The sequence below is a fragment of the Odocoileus virginianus genome, chromosome 6, assembly GCF_023699985.2.
Source record: "Odocoileus virginianus isolate 20LAN1187 ecotype Illinois chromosome 6, Ovbor_1.2, whole genome shotgun sequence".
NCBI classification, from domain to species: Eukaryota; Metazoa; Chordata; class Mammalia; order Artiodactyla; family Cervidae; genus Odocoileus; species Odocoileus virginianus.
The window spans coordinates 10,276,571-10,298,816 of NC_069679.1; the positions used below are offsets into that span (position 1 = coordinate 10,276,571).

At 54.0% G+C, this 22,246-nt stretch overlaps 1 protein-coding gene across 10 annotated transcripts in view; it reads right to left on the reverse strand.

The window, feature by feature from the left end:
- TLE3 (TLE family member 3, transcriptional corepressor) overlaps positions 1-20,741 on the reverse strand; it is a 48,883-nt gene extending 28,142 nt beyond the window's left edge. For 5 of the 10 annotated variants that reach the window (XM_070468730.1, XM_070468729.1, XM_070468727.1 and 2 more), the window contains exons 1-4: positions 19,588-20,740; positions 18,928-19,028; positions 18,317-18,380; positions 17,288-17,332 (exon numbers count right to left, since the gene is read on the reverse strand). In XM_070468730.1, coding sequence (XP_070324831.1) covers positions 17,288-17,332; positions 18,317-18,380; positions 18,928-19,028; positions 19,588-19,611 — 234 coding nt within the window. In that variant the 5' untranslated portion in view covers positions 19,612-20,740. Of the gene's footprint in view, positions 1-16,673; positions 16,764-17,287; positions 17,333-17,753; positions 17,885-18,316; positions 18,381-18,927; positions 19,029-19,587 lie in introns of those variants that run through there. The other 5 variants (XM_070468725.1, XM_070468723.1, XM_070468728.1 and 2 more) reach the window with 4 other exon arrangements.
- Between the last annotated feature and the right edge of the window lie 1,505 nt (positions 20,742-22,246).

The following is a 22,246-nucleotide window of genomic DNA, read 5'->3' on the forward strand; positions in this document are numbered from 1 at the left end:
TTACCAATGAGCTTAGGGAGCTCACTGGTCCAATGTCTCTTACCTCAAATGACTGGCATAGCAGGGACTGGTACATGATCGATGCCCAGTAAAATCTAGAGACAATAAGAATCTCACTGGTTTCCCTGCATGTGTGTTTCAAGACTTCATATTACAGTGTCCCCTGGCTGGGGATGTGGGCCTGCTTCAGTGTGGGCAGAGTTGGGGGGAGGGGCAGTGGTGGACAAAGTGCTGACCTACAACCAGGAGGTGGGGTGGGCAGCAGCTCAAGCAGTGGTCAAGAACCAGAGCAGTCACAAGGCACCCAGTGGGTCCTTAGCTGTTGCCCGCTCCTCAGCCAGGAAGGCAGCCGGCAGGCTCTGAACCTTCCCCGTCACTCTGGCCTACCCAATAACTACAGGTCTTACCATCTTTGGGGGTGGGTGGTTATCAAGGAGTCCTGTGTGTGCATGATCAGGTGCTTTAGTCATGCCTGGCTCTTTGTGACACTTTGGATGGTAGCCCACCAGGCTCCTCTCTCTGTCCATCGGATTCTCCAGGCAAGAATATTGGAGTGGGTTGCCATGCCCTCCCCCAGGGGATCTTCCCCGACCCAGGGATCGAACCTAGGTCTCCTCCATCTCCTGCATCGGCAGGCAGGTGCTTTATACTGTCGCCACCTGGGAAGCCCATAAATGAGTCCTAGCTGTTGCTTACTTCCTCTAGCAAACAGGTCAAGTGTCAAGATTTTGGTAGCTAAAGGGACAAAGTGAGAAGTAGCCAACCTTCCCCTTCTCTGCATCTTTTAGCAAACATGTGGCCAGAGGCTGCCTCCAGGTGGAACTCTTCCCCTGCAGGGCCTGATCCAGAGCCCAGCATCATCTGGTTATGAGGAACAACCTGCCGGGATTCGTGTCGCTCTATCTGGTTCCAGGCTTGGCCTCCAGGCTACAAGGTGACCATGGTTGGGTCACTCAGAGCAAGTCCCCTCTCATCTCTCCTTTCTACCATGGGGAACAGTTCTTGCCTCCCAACCCCACCCACAAGTCAACCAAGAGTCAGCGGAACAAGATACGGAATGTTCCAGAGGCTTGGGATATCAGCCTTCAGGCTCCCTCCTGGTGTCCAGAGTCAGTGAAGAGCAGCCTCTCTGAGAGGCAGAAAGGACTCTGGCCCATCATGGGGCAGGACTATACAGGGTTGGGGGTAGGGGAGGGAGGTGGTGTCACCCTCAGTCCCTGTTCTTGGGTCTGGGGATTTTTTTTCCTGGGGGGAAGTGGGGGTGGAGAAAGCATGTAAATCCCATCCCTCCCAGCTGAGACTGTCCCCTGCCATGGGCGGCACCGCCCTCCTAGTCTCTCCACCACATGGAAGCAGGAATTGAGCCTTGGTTATCTCTAAACCGGTGGTTCAGTGGTAAAGAATCCTCCTGCAACGCAGGACACAAGGGAGAAGTGGGTTCCACTGCTGGGTTGGGAAGATCCCGAGGAGAAGGCAATGGCACCCCACTCCAGTACCCTTGCCTGGAAAATCCCATGGATGGAGGAGCCTGGTGGGCTGCAGTCCACACCGTCGCTAAGAGTCGGACACGACTGAGCGACTTCACTTTCACTTTTCACTTTCAGGCATTGGAGAAGGAAACGGCAACCCACTCCAGTGTTCTTGCCTGGAGAATCCCAGGGACGGCGGAGCCTGGTGGGCTGACGTCTATGGGGTCGCACAGAGTCGGACATGACTGAAGCGACTCAGCAGCAGCAGCAGCCAGTATTCTTGCCTGGGAAATCCCATGGACAGAGGAGCCTGGCAGCTACAATCCACGGGGTTGCAAAGAGTCAGACACGATTGGGCAGCTAAGCACACAGACCAATCCAAACCCGAGTTCAGCATACACCAGAGGGTCAAAGAATGAACAGGCAAACTGTTCCCTAAACGACTTTAATTTTTTAATGTTTATTTTTTGAGGGTGGTGACTGAGGATGGGAAGCCCTGCAATAGAAAGTTGGCCTGACAGAACCACTCTTAACAGCAATAATAATAATAGCTAACATCCACAGATCCAGCTGTTCTGAGCATTTTACATGTGTGAGCTCACAAGAACCCTATAGGGAAGGCACTTTCTATAAATCTCCAGTTTTCAGATGGAGAAACTGACGCCTGGCAATTAAGCAACTTCACTAAACGACTTCCTACCAAGAAGCCAAATTTCGACATTTTGAGAGAGCTCAGAGAAGCATTTTTGAAAGAAAAACTACTGTCAGGGTTAATAATTGACAGCATTTCCGATTAGAACAGCTGTTAAAACAGCATTTGATCCAATTCAAACAAGCTCTACACATCACTTCCAAGAAAGGAAAGAAAAAAAGAATCAAGACGTGTGACTTCAACAATCAGGACAGGTCACAAATCACAAATTGGAACTAGAGCCTATGTTGGAAAACTCCTTCTGGCAATGCTAGGCATCCCATTATCAATACGGCAGCTGGGGCTCGCAGGGTAGACCTCCACCTTCTTCCTCCATCTCGGCCTCAGCAAAGCCACAGCCTTTGAGTCAGAGCCTTGGAGGAAACCTGGAGGGAGGCGAGTGCCAGGCAGCCGGAGGATGGTTTCCTTTGGAAAAAGGTGTTTGGGGAGCCTGGTGCTGCCTTTCAAAGTTTCTTTTCAAGTGTGGTTCAAAGAAGGCAGCTTTGCTGGTGGAAAAACATCATTCCTCAGAAGGAACTAATCTACTCAACACAGAGAGGCGTGCACAGAGATCCTGCGAAATCCGGAGTCTGCGTTCCCAACTGGCTCTGGCTGCAGAAGGAACATCTGCCCTGCGTCTCCATCAAGACTGTTAAGCAAATAAATGTCGGAACACAGGCTAGTAGGGGGCGAGTGTAATTTCCCGAAGAGCTGTCTGCTCACTGTGCCTTAGGAACTCCCATTCACAGGATCATCTCATTGTAGCAGGACCTCTGCGCATCCTGCTATCAACAGAGGGCTTTCTCAAAGTACACTGCTCCGGTCACACCCGGCCACACCTGTTTGCTGCAGGTCCCATCCTTCTGACCTTTGACCCAGGACACTTAAGGGACCTGGAACCTGCCCTCGGTCCACACCCTCAGCAGCCTCTTGCTCCAGGCCTGCAGCCTTCAGCCTGTCTTCATCTTTTCTTTTCTTTAATTTAAATGCCTGCTCGAGAAACAGCTGACAGCCACTTCCCCCAGACCGTCTCTCTGGTATTTAAACTGCCGGTACCAATCAGGTCTAGAAAATGCAGACCTCATTCTAACCTCAGCCAAATACAAACAAGGAGTGGGAGGAACCTGACTGCTTCAGAGTTCTGAACCCCGAGCCACACAGAAATGACCTGCGTGGCTTTGGGCAAATCCTTTCCCTCATCTGGGCTTCAATTTTATTGTCTCCAAAACAGGGGGACGATAATAAGATCCAAGAGCCATCGTTTATAGAGTCTGAGAATACTAAACACTCCCAAGTGGCTCTGGGACACAGGGATTCCTCCAGAAAGCTCAGAAAAATAGAGCCGAGCATGAGTCTAAAGGGTGAGCAAAGAAGAGGCAAGCCACCTGGAAATGTGGATGGACCTCGAAATGTGGATGGATGCTGAGTGGTGTGGACTAGACTGGGGCTGGCTGGGGCTTGGTCCCTGGGACCAGTCTTCATGGCACGCGAACCATTCGAGTGTCCATCGGCCAAACTGCCCACAACAGTCACAGAGCAGGTAAAAGCAGGGATGTCCTATCCTATCTGTAAGCGTCCTGCTGCTCCTGTCTGGGTTCCTTCCATGATTCAAAAGGAGCTGCAGCCAGCCAGGAAAGGGCTCCTCAAGGTGTTTCATTCAACAGGAAGAAACTACTGCCTCTGTGAGGCAACCAAGGGGCCGCTCCCGGGTTCCTGCTTTTGCTTCTAAAACAAGGACTTCTTCACCGGACAACCATGCAGGCTTCTGGAAAGAGCTGTGTGATTCTGGAGATGCGTTTGTGGATGTGTGTGAGAAAGATGAGCTGAGGAAAAGATACCTCCGTGAGACGTGAGTTATATTCCAAGCCACATGGAATGCTGGCTTTCTCGCCAGCTCCGTGTCTGACAAGCCATGTGACCTCTGAAGAGTCGTATCCTGGTGGCTGGGCCTTCTTGCAGCGTGTATGTCTGGGGTGGCCACTTCAGTCTGCTCTGAGGTTCCTGAACTTGAATCAGGTTTTACCTAGCTCTCTGACTTAAGTCCTGGGGTGTTCAAAGTGAGTCTATCTCATCTTGAAGTAACATCACAGGAGCACAGGGAGAGGTCGGAAGCCGCGCAGAAGGCGGAAGTGCCAGCGGCCAGGTGCCACAGTCACCCAGCAATCAAATGTTAGAAGATTCCAGAACAATGCATCCAAGCAATTTTACTTCAAAATATCCCATTGCATTTCCTAGGCAATTCTAAATTGATAGGCCCTCGACTATTGGACTACAAGATGAAATTCCTTGCCAGGCAGTTTCTCCTCGGACCAAACTCAGACAGCACTGAAATAAAATAAGTGGGTGTTTTATCACCAGAGAAAGAAGGAAGTCCAGGGAGGGATGAGGCCTCTAGCAAAAGCCGGGGCGGGGCTCCCAGGCCCCGCTCTATCCCTACCATGTACAGGCTCAACGAGAGAACAGTTCCACGGTATCTTTAAGAAGAGGGTGAATAAATGACCCACTTAGCAGCCAGGGAGATAATGACCCCTGCTCCTGGAGGGGCCGGGGAGGTTTACATCACACATCACTCAATGATAGGTGAGCCTCCTTAAAGGCCCTTTTAGCACTGACATATTGATCAAATTATATATAACTACAACGCCATTAAATATTTATGCTTCCGAGGAAGCCTGCTGAATTCTTTATGCCGGGAGGGCTTGGAACAAGAAAAGGCCAGTCCTGGTGTGACCCTGAGGCTCCGTCTCCTGGGGGAGGGAAGGGACGCTGCCGGGGGCTGGCATCTGACTGGCCCCCACGCCCTTCACGTAGAATAAGGCTGGCAGTCCTTATGCGGCAAGGGCAGATGAAAGGCGGGGGAGTCTTGACCAGGCGTGACTTGACCCTGCCGTGTGCTCCGCTGAAAGGAATCTCGCCTTCCTTTTCTGTGCTCACCAGAAACCTTAGCCATTTTCTGCCAAGAGTCCAGGGAAGAAGGGAATTGGGAATAGGGATGCTAAGTGAGGAAGTGAGGGACTGGTGTGAGGTGGGTGTGGGGGGGTGGGAGGGACAGAGTTAGCGTCTAGGCCACTAACCCTGGAAAGAGTTGGCAATGCGATGTCCAGAGACCTGCATGCCTGTCCCAGGGTGTCCTGCACTAGGACCTCAGCTTCTGTTGCATAAATGAGGCAGATTTGGGTTCAGGATAATAATCAGTGCTCTCAAAACTAAATTCGGTGCTATGTGCAAGCGAGTACCCTGTCCTGGACAGCACTCAACTCCAACCCTACAGACACACAGGGATGGACACCACTCCATGGGAGGGACCTGGAAATCTGACAGCCAAGTCCCTCTCTGCCTCTAAGACTTTCATTTCTCAGACTCTCGGTTTCCATCCACCGGGCTTCCTGTTAACAAGATCCAATAATCTTTAAATATTTGTTCACTTTAATTTCTTGGTTTCTAAAACACATTAAACTCTGCCCGCCTCCCACCCCTACTCCAGGGAATGGTCCTCAAAGAGCCTGCTTGTGTAGATGGAACAGGGAAAGTCTTTTCAAATTACAGCTTCTCCCAACACTGTCCATTCATCCCAGGCAGGACCAACCCACCAACCCTCTCCCCATCTCTCCCTCCCCTCTCCTTCCCTCCCTCCCCTCCCTCCCCTCAGATAACCCCCGGGCCCCCTCCCCCACCTTCCCAGACTCCATTGGCCAACTCCTGCCAGGAGGAAAAATTCTCAATTCATCCCTGTGGGGTTGCCATGGCAACCCCCAGCCACCTAATCCCCCTTGGAACATTATGCAAATCTCCCTTTGCCCCTCAACAGGCTGTAAAAGTCACATCACCCTTGCAGAGGCAGCTCGTTAAATTTTGGGGGTCTCCCTGTAAGGTCAGTGCTACAAATGAAGCACTGGCTATGAATTTTAAGGCTGGGGCTCTCTGGGAAACCTTGGGGGACAGGAAGGGAAAAGCAGGATGTCAAGAGTATTCCTTAACAGACTGACTGTGGGCAGAAACAGCCCCATTTTACCCTCACCACCAAGTTCACAACCTAAGAGCAAGTCCTTTTCCTAGCTTAAAAGTGTCACAGGGGCCTCGCTTCCCCAGACAAAGATGGCAGGAGTGGTGGCATTTCATAGGCCGTAAAAATCAAGATCAGGTATTTAGGAACTTGTTTATATGATCGGCTCCCTCTCAGGCTGGCCTCCTCCCAAACCATCAGCACATTCAACATCTCATTTTACAGATGAAGAAAACAAGGCCCAGAGAGGGCCTGGCTGCCCAAGGTCACACAGTAAGGCAGTGTCTCCAGAGCCAGACGTCCCCTTCCTCCATCAGGGGTTCTCACACAGGGCAGCTTTGGCTCCCCCGGGGACATCTGGCAGTGTCTATAGACATTTTGGAGTGTCACAACTGAAGTAGTGCTACTGGAATTAGGGGGTAGAGCAATGCTGCTGAACATCCCAGCACAATCCCACCACAAAGAATTATCCGGCCCCCAAATGCCAACAGTGTCCAGGGTGAGAAACCCTGGTCTACGCATCACTGACACTCACATTTCACTGGATTCTTAAAAGCTCTGTGTGAGGACTTCCCAGCACTGGAATTGAAGCCCTGACGTACAGGTGGGTCTGGAGGTGGGCCAGTGGGCAGACCACAAAAGACCACACCTTGATGTGGCCTCTGGATAAAGATCATTGGTCCAAATGAAACAAGCCTAGTTCCCAGTTCTGAACCCGCCCCTGGTCAACCATGAGACTGCAATCCAGTCACTTAAACTCTTGAAACACCCGTGTTCCTACTGTGAGGTGGGGCTTAAGGTGTCTACATGGTAGGGCTGGCATGGTGGAACCAACCAGTCCCAAACGAGAAAGGGCTCTGGGAAGTCCCACAACAGAAGCAACACCAAGGAGCTGGTCCTCGCTCTCTGAGGCCTTGGCAGCTTTGGGGACTGTCCCGCTGTGAGAAGCCCTGTTGAGGTCTCCCCACACACAAAGGAGGTGCTATGCTAAGCAGCCAACACACATCATCCTCAAAACACTCTATAAGTGCACAGGCCCATATATGATGCGGCCGGCAACAAGTGGCTGGTGAATGTTCACTGAAGTTCAACTTGAAACTCGGCTCTCTCGGTCACAGCAGACACATTTCAAGGCTCAAGAGCCCCATGGGGCTGGTGGGCACCATACTGGACAATAAGACAGACACTTCCACGACTGCAGAAAGTTCTATCAGGCAACACTGCTCTAAAGGTAGGCAGGCATCCTCATCACCTCCGTTACAAATTCAAGTTCACAGAGGACAAAGGGGCCGCCCCAAGTCCCACAGCCAGTAGACCCAGATTGAGGGCTCAAACCTAAGTCTGTCTGACTCCAAAGCCTGTCTCTTAGCCACCAGGACAGGCCAGCTCCCAGATCCCGGTACTCTGCCCCTAACTTCCCAGGATCCCCCCTTTGAGAACCAACTGATTTCTGATGCAGAAACTCTGATTCCACTAGCACCTTTGTGAAAAAGGGTTTACCAATGACCCATCACCTGGAGGCCTGGGAAATGACCAATGTTCCTGCAGAACCAGAGGACTGAGAAAGGGGCGTGGTCAGGGGGACACAGAGGGAGAGCCAGGGAAAGGTGGTCCTTTGAGAAGCGGGGGTTGGAATCAGGTAAGAGATGAGAGGGAAAACCAAAGAATGGCTAACAAAGGGACTTCCTGGTGGTCCAGTGGCTAAGACTCCAAGCTCCAAAGCAGGGAACCTGGGTTTCATTTCTGGTGAAGGACCTGGATCCCACATGCCACCAACGAAGTCCCAGCACAAATAAATAATAAAAATTTTTTTTTAAAAAGGCTAAGAGAGATGATCATATACACACATACACACACACACACACTACCACCTTAAGGAATTCCTGCAGGCTGAGCTCCACGGCGCCACACACACTTTCCAGGTGAAACGGCCAGAGTCAAGCCAACAGGGGAAGGACCCTGGCAAGGGCAGGGTGCCTCTCTGGGGGCTCTAATGCTCCTCATTTCTGGTTGGCTTTGTAGAGAGCTGTCCCCCTGGGATGAAGTGTGAGGCCCCGGGAAACAGCGTCCCTGACCTCAGTCACTCCAGAGTCACGCCCTAGGACTCCTGCTCTTAGGTCAAGCAAGATGACGCCAGACTGCAGCCCTCTCCACGGGTGATGGAGCTCTGAGGAAGCATCCCCATCTCTTCTCAGAGGAAGGCTTTAAGTAGATGCTAAAGCACCCAATGGCCGATCAGGTCCTGGCCAGCTCACCACCTCCATCTGCCCCATCTCATCGGTATTGTCTTCCCACCAGACCATTCAGCCCCTCAACTCTAGACCATTTGGTATCACCCGCAGCTTCTCCCCGGCTTCCCCACTGGCTCAGCAGTCAAGAATCTGCCTGCGATGGAGTAGACGCAGATTCACTCTCTGGATCGGGAAGATCCCCCAGAGGAGGGCATGGCAACCCACTTCAGTATTCTTGGCTGGAGAATGCCATGGACAGAGGAGCCTGGCGGGCTACAGTCCATAGGGCCACACAGAGCTGGATGTGACTTTAGCGGACACACACAGCTTCTCCCAGGCCCGTGCGTCTGCCTGATGTCTTCCTGGGCAACAGTGCCTGCACCGGGCCCCACCTCAGCTGGAGGACGGACTCCTGTCCTGCTTCCCCAGTCTACACTAAACTGCCTTGCTCCTCCCCAGCAGATATCACCACTGATTCCCAAGCACCTGCCAGGATGTTCAGTTTTAAACCAGGAGAAGAATAGATCTGTTAAGGGCTCTCCCTTAAGAAGTCCTGGGAGACTGGGTAGGGGCCCCTCCTCCAACCCCTCCTCACATAGTCCTCACCTACTGGCTGGGTGGTGAAGGCATCCGAAACCAAAGAAAGCCTCGTCAGCTGACCAGGCAGGAAGAATCCCCTCCCCTGCCCCTTGCTGCAAAGAGTTGGAAAGAACTCTTTTTGCGTTTGAGGGAAGATGTAGCCTTCCAGTGCAAATTCAGAATTAAAAGAAAAAAAAAAAAGTCGAAGAGCTGTGAACAATGGTTATCAAGGATTTAAAAGGGCAATGAGATAAGGCCCCAGCACTTGGAACTCCAGGCCCATATAGATAGATAGCTAAGGCATGACAAGCATCATAGACTAAGTTACCTCCAAGCCATTAACCCTTGCTTCCTGCTGCTCAGGTCCTCCTATAATCTAAATCCAGCATGCTTTCCCGGCTCTTCCCCATTCCTTATCCCCTCATACCTCTCCTTTATCATCTTTCCCCAACTATCTGGTTCACAGTATCCTGTCATGTGAAAGAGGAAAAAAAAAAGGCGCTTAAGCCTATTAAAGACACATTGAACTACAGGTTTATGACACACAGTTCTTCCTACAATCATGACTTTCGCAGCCACAGGCCTCTCTCAGAAACCTGAGAAAGCCTGGCAACCTTCCCAGAAGGTCTGTGATGTTATACAGGGTCAGGGAGAGCCCCCCACCACAAAACTGGGACGTAACAATCCTGGTCTGTGCATGCTTATGCGTGCTCAGTTGCTAAGTCATGTCTGACTCTTTGTGACCCCATGGACTACACAGTCGATGGAATTCCCCAGACCAGAATACGAGAGTGGGTAGCCATTCCCTTCTCCAGGGGATCCTCCGTACCCAGGAATCAAACCAGGGACTCCTGCATTGCAGGCGGATTCTTTACCAACTCAGCTACCAGGGAAGCCCCATAGCCCGCCAGGCCCCTCTCTGTCCACAGGATTTCCCAGGCAAGAATAATGGAGTGGGTTGCCATTTCCTCCTCCAGGGGACCTTTCTAACCCAGGGGTCAAACCTGGGTGTCCTGCATTGGCAGGCGGATTCTTTACCGCTGAGCCACCGTGGAAGCCCAGCAGTCCGAGTCCGCCCCCAAAATACGCACTGTGCACCCACGAGGGGCTCAGAAGCCTCTGGGAATACAAGTGGTCCTGTCCCTCGCGGCGCTCACAGCCTCACTGCTGCTCCACACACGCCCCTCCCACCCCAGCCCCAGTTTAAGAGCACAGCCTGGTGGAACCATCAAGTATACAGGTCATCTTCACACCCCAGGCCTTTCCTGCCACGCTCTGACGCTGTCCTCCTGGTGTTTGTCCTGGACCCACATGTCTGTGACTTTAGGTTTCTAAGACAAAAATGTCTTATCTGCTTTGCAAACAAGTGCTCCACAAATGCGAAAGCCTATGTTATTATAGTCTCTAACTACAGATCAGAATTTTCACTCTGTCTTCAATAAAGGCTTTCTCTTGGCAGCGCCTAGGGGTGGTGGCAGCTGCCCCAGGACCCCACCTGTGTCCCTTGCATGGTGGGTGAACAAAACGGGGCCCCTCTAAGAAGACAAGGCCACGGCCACAGCCAGACTCAACCCCAACGGGGCTCCCCGCTCACCTCAGCCCCACTGCTGGGAACTCTGTTCTTCCTTCACCCTGTAACGGGTCAGGGAAGGTTTTGTTTACAGCAGTGAAGGGAACCCCTTCTCAAAAGGCTATTGCACCATCAAAGTCATGACATTGGTGGGGTCAAGTGGAGGGAGGTTACCTGTCCTCGGGCAGAATCTTCAGGGCTGAGTCAGTGAGTCCCCCCTGTTAGTCCCCGAAGCTGGGACGAACATCCCCTGCAGAAGGCAGGTCCCTGCCCTACTCATCCGCATGATTTCCAGAGGGACCTCTGTACAGAAGGGCCTCCTAGAATCTGGTTTCAAGGGCTTAGAGGGTTCTAATCTGATTCCCCATAGGCTGACCCCTTTCTCCCCCAGGTGGCCTCTGCCTGCTCATCCACGGTGATGAGGTGACATCTTGGAAGCCTGCCCCACTCCACCCTCACGTTCACCGGGCAACATCCTTAGCCACCAAAGTACTCTACATCACTGCTGGGGAGAATTGCAACTACCCCCGTTACCCCCTCCAGAAGACCCTCAGAGGAGCCCCCCCCCACCGCATACCCCACAGGCTGCCTGCAGTGGGTCACACCCCAGACCTTACCTCTGTGGTGGCAGGAAACTCCCCCTTCCCTAAGTTTCTCCTTAGCCTCAACTTGAGAGGGAACATTTCTTTTGAAAGGCAAGAGGGAAAAAAAAAACAAAAGCCAAGGGAGAAAAGCAAGGAGAGAAGGGGAGAGAACGCATCTTGGCTGTGAGTCTCCGAGAGCATTTGTTGAAAACAAGATATTGTCCCTTTAAGCATATAAAAACAAGGCCCTTGAGCGCGCAGTTCTCACTCTGGTACACAATTATGGGTGCTTTCAGCTGTCTAGCACTACTTCAAGTGCTCTCTTAAACCAGACTGTCAATGGCATGTTGAAAGCTATTTTGCTGGCTTGCTATCATTAATAGCAAAGTGGAGAGCTGGGCTGATGAGAATTAAATATGGGGGAGGGGGCGGGTCATAACCAGTCATTACAGAATTACCAATATGAGCGAGAAGACAATGCCACTTTGGGGGATAAAGTTCAAACCAGCAGATGATGGTGGGGTCGCCGGCAGGGGAGGGAGACAGACTGCAGGGAGCGGCCCCCACCCCACCCCCAGCCCGGCAGATGGACACGGGCCAGCCTTGGAGAGCCATCTGGGGACGGAGGAGCCACAGAGCAGCGAGTGTGAGCGCCGAGAGGCCTTGGAGATCACTTGGCTGCAACATGTCACCACCTCGCCTCCCGCCCCAAGTGGAGTCCCTCCTCCCCTCCCCCCGGCCGGTTCCCAAGACTCTGGACTTGTGGCTTCCGGGACACACAGCGCAGTGTTCCCAACGGCTGCTGACACCCCCAGATGAGCCTCCGGGGGCGCCTGCCTAATGAACACAGCCCTCCGGCTCAAGTAACAGCCCTTCTGCACAGTCTTCTCCGGTGTACTCTTCTCTGACCCGACTCCCCTTTCCCAGGAAGAATGAGCTGCTCTGTCCCCGGGCGCTCCTCCCGTGACACTGGCCCTGTTAGCGCTTACCTCACTGCATTGCAATGACTTATTTAGATGCCCGACTCCCCCGAGGAGGAAGGGTGTCTGTGAAACCAGCCCCAGCCCACACCCAGCACATCCCAGGCCCCTAATACTCCGTTTTGGGAATCAGTCCAATCCCCTCATTTGACTGATGAAGAAACTGGATGCTGAGCCAGAGGAGGAAATAGGAGGAAGCCCTGCAAGAGCAACCCCCCTCCCAACTCACAAGGCTCGGGGAATGGGAATTCCACCCTCTGACACCACAGTAATCCTGAGCAAAGGAAAAGCAATGTGTTTACTGAGCACCTATTATATGCAAAGCACCCATAGGAGACCTCAACAGAGGGGCTCCCCACAGATACTGAGACTTTCTGCATGCAGATCAGTGGGACACCCCACTGAGGTCTGGCCTGGACCACCTTTCCCCGGTATCCCAGGATTTTGTACAAACGAGATGAAAAACATCTTCCCCACACAGGAAGAAAAAGGGAATTCATCCCTTGACTGACTTACTCCAACAACAAAAAGGAAACAGAGGATCTCTGACACAGACTAGCCGCTTCCTGTAGAGGGGAAGGAGGAAGCCACAGACAGAAGGCAGCGAGCTCCGTGCCCCTCCAGGAGCCCCTGGTCTGGCAGGATTCAAGATGAGTCTTCAATAAGGAGCCAGGTCCCTACCCGGGACCAGTTCCCATGATCGCTGGGGGCCACGTGCCCATCTCCCAGATCATTTCAGTAACAGTGTGGATAAGAAGGAAACGAGCCAGAAAGCACACAGACCCTCACTCTGACAGCTCCATAAACAAGAAGCAATAGGTCCAGAGAAGGCTGGAATGGGTGGCAGCCTTGAGGGTCCAGGGGGCAGGTTCTTCCCAGGTGGACAGGACAGGGTGAAGGGAGCTTTCAACTTGGTGGATCCCAGAGAGGAGCAAGGGAGACACCCTACTCCACGGCTGAAGAGGATGAGAACAGAGAGAGCTCCGGAGAAGAGCGACAAGGCAAAAACGTCAGAAGGAAACTGAGGTGTGAGAGGGGTTCCCGGATGCCAGTATTCTGACCAAAATAAATGATACTCAGAGGGATCTTTTCTTAGCTCAACTCAGACGCCACACAAATAGGGACTGCCCTAGTACAAAGAAATACGTTCCCCTTCAATTTGAGTGTCCCACCTTCTCCCCACCAAGACTGACTCGACTCCTGGGCAGGGTTTTGGCAACTTCATCACTTGCTGATCCCCTCTCGCTCCTCACACCTTCACAGTGGCCACAGAACTTCAAGATGTTATGTCTGAAGGTCTTCCAGCCCAAGCCCTTTTTATGTGGGTGGGAGGGCCCAGAGAGGGGAAGTAATAAATGAAGATGTTCCATCTTCCTTTTCAGCCATGTCCACGGCCAACCCCATGGCCATACCCATCCTCAAGTGAAAGATTCACAGGTTTTATCACCTTACCTTACCTGTGAACCTTATCTCCAGGATTGCTAGTTATTCATTGTGTTTATTACCAGGCGCAATGAATCATTAGTTGTGCAAATAGCTGGTGGTTCAGAAGAGGACCCTGGGCAGGCAGAGACGATTCAGCTGATATGGTTATACAAGCCGAAATGCGGGACTTTGGACTTTGTTGTCGCCAGGTTTGTAGCCTTAACCTCCTGAGATAATAACGCAGAAAGAAGCAATGGTAATTAAAGACACAGAGTGCTATTAGTTAGTAAACGAGCACTCTTCATTTCTTGAGTTTTGCTAAGAGAGCTGGGCTGGGAGGAAAAGTGGCAAGAGCAGCTCCTCTGGTAACACTGGACTGGATGGATCTGGAAACCTCAGCTCCCCCGCCTGGGCCTTAGTTCCTTCATCTGGACCTTGAAAGGTTTGCAGGAGAAGCCAAAGGGCTCTCCCAGTTAGAACAGAAAGTCAGAGGAAGGGCTGCTTGGTGATGGGAAAGTGGGGGCGTGACACATTCCCCAAATCAATAGGCCTCCAGTGCTCTTCTAAAACCTCAGTGATCACCAGCAAGGGGTGAAAAGATAGCCTGAGCCAGCTTCTCAGAGCGTCAGTGCCTCAAACCCTATGCACTACAATTGCTCTGGAGCGCCTGTTTCTACACTGGCTTTGTGATTTGTGGCTGACACTGGAGAGTGTCAGCCTCTGTGGGAACAAGATGGGAACTGATGAGCTGGCCAGCCATCATCGACTCCCTGGGCTTGCTGAATCACCCTTGACATCCTGCCTAGAAGCAGAGGCTTGGAGGAGGTGGGTGACCTCTTGAAATCTCAGGCCAGGCCCATGATTCTGTAATCTCTGCTTTGCCACAATTAGGGAGGGAAACCAAGAAGGGGAGGAGAAACCATCGACTGTGTTCTCTGGGATTCACTCGACAGCTTGGAAAAAGAACACAGAGGGAGACAGAGAAACGGCCAGGAAAGGAGCCAGCCACAGTGAGTTTAACCTCTCAGTAAAATAAAGACTAGCTGGACATACCTCATCAGCTGCCCTCTGTCAATACTCAGGTCCATCTGGCAGAACCTGAGGTTCCCAACTAACAGGCATTTCCCATTGAGCCAGCAAAGAAGGGCTTTTGAAAAAAATATGTGGTGGTGTTGTAAGAGGGGTGTGTGTGCATGCGAGTGTGTGTATGTGTGCATGTGTGTGTGAGCTGGCTGAGGGCTGCCACACTTCCCAAGGTGCTAGCTCTGGAGATCTTCTATTATATAAAAGTACAGACATTCCCCACCCCCACCCCTGAGCTTCAAGATGAAGAATCCAGCCTGTTTGTTCCAGGCAGATGTAATCACACGAACAGTCAAGTCTAGAGGGCAGGACACTGCATGAATAATTCAAGCACTCCAGTCACTTGATTGTGTGTGCAGATAAAACACCAGTCAACCGCTAAACAGGTCAGCTGATAAACTTGTTTGCTCAGGCCTAACCACCATCCACCAAATGCACCCAAGACCCACACTACAATTAGTGGCCGGTTTTCTTCTGCAGAACCCTAGCAAGCCTAGGGAGTGGCCAGCCCCAGGAGGTCAGGACTGCATTTCTCAGTGCTGGGTTTCTTCACCTCCTTGCCTCTTTGTTCCTACACAGCCACAGGGTGATTTCACCCAACTCAGAGGTTGCCGTAAACCCAGCAAAGGCACTGTGCTCAGGGCACAGACAGTCCTGCTGGGAAGCAAGTGGGAGCTGAGGCTCCAAGGCAAAGGTGAGTGGCAAACAGGGTAAAGTGCTCGGTCTGGAAGCCAGAGGCCCTCATTCAAGTCCCACCTCTGCACTCCTGGCTTCCCTAAAGCCTCAGTTTCCTCACCTATAAAAAGGGGGCAAAGAACACATCTATCTCCCTCTGGCAGCTGAGAGGATTAAATGAGATCATGTCACCAAACCTCAGGCATTCTCCCCCTAAGAACCCTGGGTCTGGGGACGGGCCAGCAGCCCGAGATGCACACAGCTGCTCCTTATGTAAACCTCACCAATGAATGTGCTAGGAAGGTGAATAACTCTTCCTGGGTTCAGAGTGGCCCAGGACTCCAGGAGCAGCTCCGCTCCAACAGCCAAGATGGATTCTTTGTGCCAAAGAACCATCCACTTACAGACACAGGGAACACCACCCATGCAGACCTCAACATGCAATGACATATTACACCTTAATTACGAAGCTCTTAGAAGAACGGCTGCTATAAATTTTAAACCTGGGTGCAATTACCCTCTTTAAACACACCCAAGATAGCAAGCACTGAGGACAAAAAAAGAGGGGTGGAGAATGGGAGGAGGTGGCATCTTGCATAACAACCCAAGGTCCTTGAACACCCGGGACCCCCGTTCCACTTCACACATTCTTAATGAACCAGTCGGATCCAGCCAGTTCCACTTAAAGTAAGGCAGTCTCTAGCCCATACTCCCGAGGACAAACATCTTTACTTACAAACTTGTGTCTGTTTATGATTCTTGTGGAACTTAAAGCCTGGTACCCTTTTCCCGTGTCTCCCTAAAAAGCTAATCCCTGACTGCCTCCCCAGATTCCTCAACAAACTGAGGCCCCTCTCTAGCTGCCCTTCACCCAACACTAGGGTTCCCTCCAGGAGGGGGAAGGAAGCTAGATTCCAAAGGCTCTCTGTGAAGCCACTGGAGCGAGCAGGCAGGAATCTACAAGCATTCCAGAGGTCACCTGCCCTTCTCACCTGCCCTGGGTCCTGCCCCCTTAAAGAGCAAAATTTAAACCTTGTAAACCACTGTTCATTTAGAGCAGAAAATCCATTCAAGTCACGGTCACCAAAGGCTAGAATGAGTCAACAGCCTTCTGAGATTTCAAGAACACCAATTGTTAAAAAGAACAACCGGCCCGCGCCATTTCTCCCTGCCAAGTCAACGCTAATCGCTGGCCAAGCCAAACTATAGGCGGCCTCTCCTCGGAACACAAATATACAAACAGGCCGCTCCCACAGCCCAGCCCAGCGCCCAGGACGAGTTACTGATATGCACAGAGATAAAGGTGTTTGTATTTGCCCGGTTTGAGGTATACTGTTATTAGAAGAGTGACAATACGGGGTAGTTTACATATCCATCACACACCAGCTAAACTGGTTTGACTTCAGGATTTCAAAGCTGAGCTCAACCCCCAGCCATCTCAGAAGTCCTGGCTAGGCTGCTCCTGGCTTGTTACTTCACCTCTCAGCTTCACCCTAGAAAATGGGAATGACCAAGGCAGCCTTTACAATAAGATGGAGATGAGAAAGTTGCCTCATATACGCAAGGTACCGGGCTGTAATTCATCCTTCATTTATATTTTTAAGTGGTAGGTAGCCTGTTTCCTTAAATTTTGACAGCTCAGCCTGGCTTTTAAGACTCTTGAAGTTTAATCTTATCAAGGCAGAACATCACATTTTTGCTCATACACACACACACACACACACACACACACACACCCTCCTGCCTTTCCTTTTGTAAATTTTACATTAAAACAGATTAAAGCAGCCAGCTACATCTGGGTTTCAGGAGTTTGTAAAGCGGATCCTGAAGGGACAACTTTCCTTTTGCTCCTTACCCCTCCACCAAGATCCAAGACCATAACAAACTTCACAAGCTCGGATGCTAAAAGCCCAACATGTCTGAGAACTCAACCAAGCCTCAGACCCTGCCTGTCAAGAGCTGGATATGTAATTAGATATACATCCTAAAGCACTTACCTGCTTGTGCATCTCAATGTTCAAACCGTAGGACATCTCGTAGTACTAAAAGCAAAAAGAACTGCCATTAACGCACAACACCAAAACCTGTGTTCCAGAAATCGTCTTTGGAGAAGGTTTTGGCCAAATGGTACTTTTAGAATACATTTGCTAAAGAAGTTTAAGTCAAACCCCAAAGCCAGCTACAAAGGGGCTGAAGAATCATAAGAAGGACTCAGGAGTGTTGTTCTCATCTCAACAGAATACCCTAATGTGCAATAAATAGTGTAAGAAGAGTTGGGCCCTCCCTCCCACCAGCCCGGCCTGTGCCATATATCCTGTTTATACAGCGTTCGGGTTCAACAGGGAATCATGTGTACACTGGGAGCGCCTGCCCTATCAGAGTTATTTAGCAATGTGTCCAAGGTCTCTCATGTGGAGAGCAATGCACGGGGTCCCACAGAAGGGCCTCCAGTGCCGTCCTCACCATCAGAAGATTAAAACTTGCTGGAAGAGACACTGGGAAAAGGGAGGACACGTCTACACACTGCCCCAGGGTCCATGAGATTCTCAGTGGGGTGATCCCTAAGTGAGCATGGAGGCAAAAGGCTCCTCCACTCTCAGGAACCCCTGGGGAGAAAAGAGGGAGGGGGAGAGATCCTATGTCCCACTCTGGCTAAATCCCAGAGCTGCAGAGCAGAGACGTTTCTACACACTCCCAGGAGGTCTCTAAGAACGATTTTTATCCAACCCCGATGTGGGCTGATCCAACCCTATCTTACTAGTGAAGACAGGACAACCGGCCCTCGGGGAAACCTTCAGAACACAAATCAAAGGCGCACAAAGGTAGTGTGCGAGGACGGGGGTTGGGTTTCTCTTCCTGCCCCTCCTCTCACCCACCCTCCTCCAAGTGGCCCGGGCTGACGGAGGCTGGTGAAAAAGGGTGGGATGGCACACTCGGACTGCACCCGCTGCGGGGGCTGCCCCGCGGAGGCTGGGCAGGGCTCCCCAGGCCCACGCCACCCTGGCCGGGTCCCAGCCGCCTCTCACCATCACATAATGGCGCTGCATCTCCGTCTTCTCGTTCGCCAGCTTGTCGTACTCCACTTTGAGGCTACGAGGGCAGGAGGAGCCGGCTCAGGCCTGGTGCCTGCACAGCCTCCTCTGGGACCCCAACCCCGGGGCGTCTCAGAGCCACTTGGCCACTTTCCTGACACCCACCCCCGGGGGTGCTCCCCTCATCCCGCAGCCTCGGGCGGAGGGGGACGTGGGTCCCCGACACAGGCAGAGGGAGTGTAACAACTTGAAACTTTCCGCGGCCGAGCGAGTGAACTTATCCGGGGCGCTGGGTGGGGTGGGGTGGGGGCCGGGACCCTGACGCTGGCTCGCGGCCCCTTGCGACCCCCAGAACCCGGAGCGGGCCGGCTCGCGCCCGGATCCCTCAACTTCCCTCACCCCGGGAGCCGCACGGAGAGCCGGGAGACTGCCGGCAGCAAAGGGTTAAGGCGCCGCGCTCGGAAAGGGGAAACAAAAGGAGGAGGCCCGGGCTGCCCCGCCGCCCTGGGGTCGAGAGCCCGCTCAGTCCCCGAGGGGTGGTGGCAGGAGCCGCGGCGGGGACGCCCCCGCCCTGCCAGCCCCGGGGCGGCCCCCAGAGGCCTTACCTGTGATATTGAGCTTGAAGGAACTGGAATTCGTCTTTGATCCTGTCACAAGACTCAGCCACCGTGAATTTAAATCCTGGCTGCCCTGGTTGATGGGGAGCCTGAAGCCGGCCAGGACAAGACAGGGGAGGGGCGGGGGAGTCAGACCCGGCTCCAAGCTGCCCAGGCCCCTCAGCGGCTTTCCCCGGTCTCCCCCCGCCCCCACCTCAGCCAAAGGGGCCTCCCACAAAGCCCAGAACCTTCCCAACAAGTTTCTCCAGTCCTCGACGGGGAGGGGGGCGCCCTAATCTCTCCCTCTCGGCCGCGGGGCTCCTATCTCTTTTACGAAGGGGCTCCTATTCCCAAGTAAGACGGGGACAGAGGAGACAACGAGTGAGTTGGGAGACTTAGGCGAGGGGGCGGGGGACAGCATGAAAACAAACAGTTCCCCAGGAACACTGGGAGCCCCTCACGCCATTAGGGCGGAATTAACCTCCTCTCTCTACGGCGCCCCCCATCACCATCCTTTGTGTGAGCGCGCGCGCGCGCGCGCACACACACACACACACACACGCACACATACCATAAAGGTAGCAACAAGCAAAATGGAGGTGCCAGATAAACTGCCTCGTTTACCCTGCCATGATAGATGCTTAAATAAACCGAGTTGAAATTACTCACCGGATGTCTGCCTTGCGGATACATGGCAGGGAGGGGTCGTGATTCCGAGAGAGTGGAAGCGCAGAGAGCCCGGGCCGGGGAGGTGCGGGGGAGGGGGGAGCCGAACCCGAGCGGGGGGCGGCCGGGAAACCGAGAGCTCGCCCCCGGCCCCCCCAGCCCGATCTCGCACCGAAATCCCAGAGTCCGGCGCCCGCACCAAGCGGAGACAAAGAGCCGAGGAGCAGGCGGCAAAGTCGTCGGCGGGCGCGGGCTTTGTGCACCTAGGGCTCCGCGAGCTGCGGCCGGCCGCCTTCCCCCCGCTGCGTGGAGCGCGTCAGAGCTGGGGGCTGCGCGGACATCGTCGTCTCCCCGGCGGGTCCGGCGCGGGGTCCCGAGGTCTGGGGGCCCCTCCTGGGGCAAGCGCGGGCGCCCTCCGGTTCACTTAGCGCGTCGCGCCGGGAGGGGGGCGCGCCAGGGCAGCCTCAGCATCCAGGGCGCACGGGTCCGATCCCAGGGGCGGCTCTCGGCGAGAAGAGGAAGGAGGCAGGCACCGTGGTGGCGGCTTGGGGCCGCAGGAGCGCCGGAGGGTGAGGGCGGGAGCCCGGCGCGGGCGCTTCGACGCCCCCCCTCGGAGAGGAAAGCCTGCTGTTCCGTCTGCTACTGCCGCCGCCGCCGCCGCTGCAAGCCCTTCCCAGGGCCGAGGAGGAAACTCCGGGTTCAGTAGGTGGGAATCAACCGCCCTGGCATCCTAACTCCAGTAGGCACTAGAAGCCGACGCAAGGGTGTCCTCGCTGCTCCCAGTCCGAGCGCCGAGTCCCCAGCGAGGAGCGCTCGGTGCCGCCACCGCCGCCTCGGAGCGCGCAGGCAGAAGAGCGCTGGAGGGGAGACGCAGCTCGAGACCCGGGAGCTCTGCGGCTTCCTTCCTTCGCCTCGGCCCGGCTCTCCTCTCCGCGCCCCGTCACTCCCCTCCCCCCCAACCCCAACACACACCCAGCGCGCGCGCACACACACACACACACCAAAAAAGTGCCCCGGACCTGCGGATACCACACACAGACAGGCGAGGGGGACGAGCACGAGGTCTGAACTGCCGCGAGAGCAGTTCCAAATAGGGACTGAAAAGTAACAAAATAATGTGGCAGCTTCGCCCGGCGCTGGCCAATGGGAGCGCGGGGCCCCCACGTGGGGCAGCTGGACTCGGCTTGCGACTGGGCGCCGCCGGGCGCGACGTCACAATGCCCTCTTGTGTCTAAAACTATGCATGAAAAGTAGCAATCAGGCCCTACCCGCTGGTGACTTTCGCATGGGAGTGAAAAACAGCGCTCCTCAGATCAGGAATTAACCGAAAGACATATAATAAATAGATATATATTATAGTCCAGGGCTTCTGGGTTTTTCCCCCCCTCCTCTTTTTTTTTTCCCACGATATACTAGCAAATAATCATTTGGCGGGAGGGGGAAAGAGGGAAAACAGAGGAATAACAACAAAAGAAAGAGACAAGCTGTACAGTCCTCAAAACCTGTGGCTGGTAGCAATGTATCAGTTTATTCTGCAGTGGCGGTGAACGATTCCTCCCTCTAATCTCATTAGGTCTGCAAAGCAGCCCAATTAGATACTATAAAACAAACAGAATCACTTTGTCACTTTAATGTTTTCACTTCACAAGATTTAGGACCGATAAAATGGTGGCTCCCAAAGTTGCCTCCCACCTTAATTCTGGTCGGAACTGAGAGTGTCCCTTTCTTTGCCCCTTCTCCTGCCCACGCCCCCGCCCCCCGCGGTCCCCAGCTTTTCTTCTTTGTTCATTTGTCCTTTACGGAAAGCCAAATAAACAGCGTCTTTGATGTGCGGCGGCTGCCCGCGAGGACAAGTCGGAGGAACTCTTGCTTGGCGGGCTACGCAGATAGAAGGGCCCGTCTGCTCGCGGACACCCCGCACAGTCCGCACTGTCCCCACTCGGGGGCTCCTTCCCGGTGGAGACCGCTACGCCTTCGCCGCAGCTGCCCAGTGAGCGCCGGGGCCAGGGAAGCGGAGTCGGGAATGCGGTGGCGGCCTTACCCCACCATCCCGGGAGCTTCGAGTTCCGACCCGGTTTTCTCAGCCTGCCCCCGGCAGTGTCACGGCGTCGGCGGAAGCCTGCAGAGGGGCGCGTGTGCGAGCCTGTGGGCGTCTCGGCCGCCAGCCTCGACGCCCCGGGAGGCGCAGACGCTCACCCGCCCCCGTTCGCTCCTCTCCCACCCCCACCTCCACGCCTCCGGGACTCCCCGCGCGCTCGCACAGGCCACTCGACTCCGGGGGCCAGTTTGCCCGCAAACCCACAGCCTGCATCTACTGCGCTAGGGGTTACATCAGGGCAGACGGGCCGGGGGGACGCGGCCTTCGAGCGTCGGGAGGCTGGGGGGGCCACGCCCTGGGCCGCAGGGGCACCGCCGGGTGGGGAGCCCAGGTGGACCCTCCTCTCCAACATCTCCGCGAACCCGCACGCACCCGGGGGCCGGCGGCGGGCCCGGGATCTATATTTTCCCCTCATTAGGAGCTGGAGTTCGCTTTTGCATTTTAATGAGGAGCTGAGAGCGAGCGGGCGCTCGGAGGCCGGTGCGCTGGGAGTTACACGTGAGCGCCCGCCTCGGAGTTGAGCCTCCCCGCGTCCCCTCCGGCCGCCAGTCCAGAACCGCGCTC